Source organism: Tupaia chinensis, unplaced genomic scaffold, assembly GCF_000334495.1.
Source record: "Tupaia chinensis unplaced genomic scaffold, TupChi_1.0 Scaffold147608_1, whole genome shotgun sequence".
Classification (NCBI taxonomy): domain Eukaryota; kingdom Metazoa; phylum Chordata; class Mammalia; order Scandentia; family Tupaiidae; genus Tupaia; species Tupaia belangeri.
Window position 1 is genome coordinate 1,109,402 of NW_006207460.1, and position 5,637 is coordinate 1,115,038.

At 39.6% G+C, this 5,637-nt stretch overlaps 1 protein-coding gene across 1 annotated transcript in view; it reads left to right on the plus strand.

Annotated features, from left to right (window-relative positions):
• Positions 1 to 311: 311 nt before the first annotated feature.
• The window catches only part of CTNNA1 (catenin alpha 1), a 159,656-nt gene continuing 154,330 nt past the window's right edge, over positions 312 to 5,637 (plus strand). Inside the window, exon 1 of the mRNA XM_014584765.1 lies at positions 312 to 418. Within this exon, the coding sequence (XP_014440251.1) occupies positions 314 to 418 (105 nt within the window). The 5' untranslated portion in view covers positions 312 to 313. The remainder of the gene's footprint in view (positions 419 to 5,637) is intronic.

The window sequence follows — 5,637 nt, forward strand, 5'->3', positions numbered from 1 at the left end:
CATGTAGCTTCTAAAGTTGGGGTGGAAAAACAGGACGCAAAAACATTGTGGTGCCAGAGAAGCCCAAAGGGAAATGTTCTGTGTGTTTGAGAACGCCCTACTGTAGTACCCTTAGTGTTTGTAAACATGGAACTGTTAAGTATAAGGGGTTCTAAGAGTTCCTAGGCCCTCATGTACAGGGTAGTTCTGTTTTCATCTTGTAGTGAATGTAGCTTTCTCCATGTCAGTCCTCAAATAGGAGAGGATGTGTTACATGTTTTCATGTTTGTGTTTGATATTTGACTGACTTTGGCTTTTGGTTTCTCTTTCAGAAATGACTGCAGTTCACACAGGCAACATAAACTTCAAATGGGACCCCAAAAGTCTAGAGATCAGGACTCTGGCAGTCGAAAGGCTCTTGGAGCCTCTTGTTACACAGGTAAGTATGTGGGGACACCAATACAGGTTAAACAGTCCTAATCTAAAATCTGAAATGCTCACAATTCTAAAACTATTTTTGGGTTGAAAAATTTTTTTTTGTTAGCGGGTGTGTGTTCTCCCTGGAGAAACACAGAGGGAGAGAGAGAAGGTGAGAAATCACCTCCAGAAGGGGATGGCCATGCTGTAGTCCCTTCTGCTATACTCTACTCTCAGGATTTTGGCCATGCATACACACATGCCCAGTTTGAGTTTTGAGATTCCAGGTCCAAGACTCAAACTGTGTCAGTCACGTGGAGAGTCTAGTGACTTAACCAGTATGCTACCAGTTGCCCCCAAATCTGAAACTTTTTGAGTGTCAACATGATGCTACAAGTAGAGAATGCCACACTTGATCTCAAGTGACAGGTTGCTGTTAAAAGGCTGCAGTGCAAAAGTATTGTATAAAATTACCCCCAAACTGTGTGTATAATGTATATATGAAATATAAATGAATTTCATGTTTAGATATCTTGTTATGTATGTGCAAGTATTCCAAAATTTAAAAAAAATCCAAAATCTGAACGCTTCTGGTCCTAAGCTGTTGTAACAGGATTCTATGGCAATTGGCTTGGGTAATAAACACAAGAGCAGAAGTAGTTAAGTCTTAATTTGAGCAGTTGAGTTTAAGTTCATAGTAGTTAGATGATTTGGCTCCACTACTAATTAAATATTGATGCAGTGCTATTTTAGCTCTTTATTATGCAGCGTCCACAATTTTCTTCAGTTTTATTGCCATTAGTAGAGGTCAGTGATATGTAGCACACTTGTAAATGTTTGCACTTTGCAGATACTTCACCCTTCCTTAAGGGGAAACCCAAGAATTTCCTTGATTGTTAAGGTTCCTCACACTGCTTAACACCCATTTCATTGTGTAGGATTAATTAGCAGGTGATTCAATTCGAGGGTGTAGGTTTGATCTGTTCTGTTACAAATAACTACAAGTATCACAATGTGATAACGTTTTGTTAACTGTTAGCAACTGGCTGTGTACTTTCAGTGTTTTAGCACAATTTATGTGTGTGTATTTACATATGAGAAAGAGAAAATGAGATTTAGTGGCATGTGCTATCTTTAAAAAACTGCATTCCAACTCATAAATATAAACTAATATTTTATATGTCTATATGCAGGAGTATGTGATAAGACTGGGATACTTTTCTAATAGCCCTGAGTGGGTTTTTTGTTTGGCAGAATTACAAACAAACCTTTAATCATTTCCTGGGAGTTGGGATGCTGCAGGAAAGGGAGCCGCTCCCTTGCCCGTCATGGCCCGACGTTTGTGGGGAAACCAGGTGCTAAACTATGAGTAGACGACCTGCTTCTGGTCGGGGCTTCCTGTGCAGCAGAGCAACTCCCTCGCTGCAATCTATTGAGTCAGCCCTGGACACAAGGGTTTATGTAAAAACAAAACAAAACAAAACAAAATGATGGAAAAAAAATCTTTAATCATTTCAACCTACAGTTGATCTGTTTTATATGTATTAATGGTCGTTAATGTTCTGGGACTTAAGGTATCCTCACAGTAGGATTCTTTGGGTATTTATTCCTTTCTTTATTGAGGGCGTGTACTAATTGCTGACATTTGTGTGAAGCAAATTATCTTAAAACATTTTGCAGTGATGAAAAACTGGCAACTGACCTCCAAGTAAAGCAAAATTCATTGTTAATCTCTTTTTGAAAAACACTATTGCAACTCATATGTTGGGTTGTAGAAAAAGTCATGGCATATTTTTCTCTTTTTCTATGCAAAAATGCATCACGACTTTTCAGAAGGCCCAATATATACTAAGATTTTATATGTTGGGGCCAACAATCATGGTTGTTAAGATGCTGGACTCTACATGGTCAACTGCGGTTTGAGTCTCAGACCCGGAGGCTTGAAACTCAGGCCAGGCTTGTGTGCCCAAGAATGGAGGAGAAGGGATTGTGGCATGGCCATACCCCAGAGAGTGATTTCTCACTTTGTCTGTCTCTCTTGTGAATGCATGTGTGCTATAGCAAAAATTTCTTTAAAGAAAAAGTGCGTGTGTGTGTGTATATATATGTGTGTGTGTGTGTGTATATATATATATATACTTATATATATATGTCAACATACAGGAGTTTTTGGTAATGCACTGGAATCTTTTTCAAAGAATTATTTATTTAATTTTATTTATTATTTTCTAATTTGACCAGAGAGAGAGAGAGAGAGAGAGAGAGAGAGAGAGTCTTTTTCCACTGTGACAGTGTTTCTTTTGATTCCTCTCATTAAATAAGAGCAAGTTTATGTATGTGTGCACATGAGAGAGAGAGGAGGAGAAAGCACCCTCAAATAGGGGATAGTCAAACACAGTCTCTTCTATATTTCTCCTTACTTTTGAGATTTTGGACATCTATGTATATGCACCCAGCATGTTTTTCAAGCCACCAGATTCAGTGAGAAAGTGAGGAAAGCAAGCTGCTTTGTCTGGGACTTGAAATGTGGTCAGCTATGTGGGAGTCCAGTGTCCTAACTGTCAGGCCACCTGCTGGCCCAGGAATCAGGAATTTTTACTTTTCTTAACAGCCCTGTGTAGTTCTTTTGTTTGGCAGATTTACAAGCAAGTTTTTCTGTTTTTTTTTTTTTTTTTTTTAAGAATAAGAATTATTTATTTAATTTTATTTTTTATTATTATTAGCATCTTTTAATTTGCTATAAGGCACATGCACTCACCAGAGAGAAGTAGTGAGAGAGAGAAAGAGAGAGAGCATGAAAAAGGGAACGTGAGAAAGCAAGCTGCCAGGTCTGGGACTCAAATTGCTATTGGACATGTAGGGAGTCTAACACTGTAACTACCATGCTCCCTGCTGGTCTCTCGATCAAGTCTTTAATCATCTTCAATCCACAGATCATCTGGTATTATGTATACTAATAATGGTTAATGCTCTGGGACTTTTTGTTGACACGTGCGGGGTCTTCAAAAAGTTCATTGAAGGGCCAGTCCTATAGCCTAGTGGTTAAGAGAGCTGGAGTCTACATGACTAAATCCCATCCAGGTGCCTTGGAAAACACAGCAGATCCATGTCTGTGCATATGCAAATCCTAACAGGATGGAGAAGGGATGGTGGGGTGACTGTATCCTATTGCAGGGTAATTTTTCCTCTCTCGCTGTTTTTTCCCCTCTTCTTCCTGCCAAAGCGTGTGTGTACTTGTGAGAGGGAGAGAGAGAAGTACCCTATCATGAAGCATGGATTTTGAGCACACACACACACGTGCCTGACTTATTTTTCAAGCCAAGTCCAGATTTGAACCATGTAGTTGGTTATGTATGATTTGGCTCCCTTAACAACTAGCCCATAGTGCTGGCCCTCCCACACCCCCTCTGTTTCTCTGGCAGGCGCAGGTGCCTTCTGGCTATTAAAAAAAGTGCATGGAAAATACATATTATGAAAAAACTATGCACTGATTTCAATATAGTTTTTGCACCAAAATAAACTTGTACTAATAACATGTCTGAATGATATCGTTTACATCACTAAAAAGGATAAGATCAGTTTGAGAAGAGCTCCTGTTAGAGCAGAACAAGTTCTGCCAAAATTGAAGCAAGAACAAATGTCAAATTTATGGTGATGGTTGGTGGAAAATAGTGAAATCATTGATATTTCATGAAGAGTTTAGGGAGACAATGCTCCAAAGAAATCAACAGTTTATGAGTGAATAACTTATTTTTAGAAAGGATGAGACAATATTGGGTCCACCAGTGGCCTGGTGCTTAAGGGGACTGAATTCCGTTCCTCTGACTGCATAGTTTGAGTCCCGAACCTGGTGACTTGAAAAACATGCTTGGCCTGTGTGTGTGCATGTACCCAAAATTCTGAAAGGGGGACAAAATAGAGAAGAAAGGATTGTAGTGTGACCATCCCCCATGGGGTGTGCTTTCTCTACCTCCTCCCCCCATCTGTCTCTCTGGGGAGCACATATACCCTCTGACTAAAATTATAAATAAAAGAAAAGAAAGAAAAGATGATGTTGGGAACCAGCAGTTAGCGTAATGGTTATGTCGCTGGATTCCCACGTAGTCAACCGCGGTTCGCGTCCTGGACCTGGTGGCTTAGAACTCACGCCGGGCACGTGTGCGTGTGTGCCCAAGATCCCGAGAGGAGAATGGGATTTCGGTGTGACCATCCTCCCTGGGGGGTGATTTCTTGCTTTCTGTCTCTATGTCTCTCTCTGTCTGTCTGGCGAGCGCACGTGCCCTATAGTGAAAAAACCTCTCTAAAAAAAAAGATGATGTTGAAGATGATGCCTACAACTGCAAACCACCAACGTCAATTTGGGTGGAAAAAATCAATGAAAATGACTGACAGTTAATAGAAATGATAACCAATACCCTGGGTAACAGCTATAAGCTAATACAGTTTTGACTGAAAAATTAAAATTGAGCAAACTTGCCACCCAATGGGTGCCGGGATTCTTGGACTCCGATCAGCTGCAGATCAGAACAGTGCTTTCCATGGAAATACTAAATAAGTTAGATCAAGATCCTGAAGCAATTCTTTTTTTTTTTTTAAATTTATTTATTTATTTTCATTTCAATTTTTTCCCCATACATTCAATCACATTATCATTTGTCTTACAAAATGGATATTTGAACAGGTGAACACCTCTCCCCAGCACCTTCGATAAAACCACGAATATCTTCAACAGATAATACCACACCTCTCTGTGCCATTAATGTTTTTCCTCCCTGTCCCTCTCCCAAATGTCCTTCCTCAGACCCTCCTCTTTCACACACACTATATCTAGTATTTACATCTATATACTGCGTTTCTATATCCGTTAGACAATTAGTTTCAGTCATAGAGTGCAGACACATGGTATATATTAAGTGGGGACATACAATGCCTCTCTTTCATAGCATGGCTTGCTTCACTAAGCAGTAAGTCTTCCATATTCATCCACTTCCTGTCAAAATCCAGGACTTTGTTGTTTTCTATGGATGAATAGTATTCCATTGAATATATGTGCCACAGTTTGAATATATTTCCCACAGTTTTTCTAACCATTCATCAGTTTGTGGGCATTTGGGTTGCTTCCATGACTTAGCAATTGTGAAAAGTGCTGCAATAAACATCGATGTGCAAGCACTTTTCCGATAAAGTATTCTTCTGTCCTTTGGGTAGATACCAAGGAGTGGGATTGCTGGATCATATGGT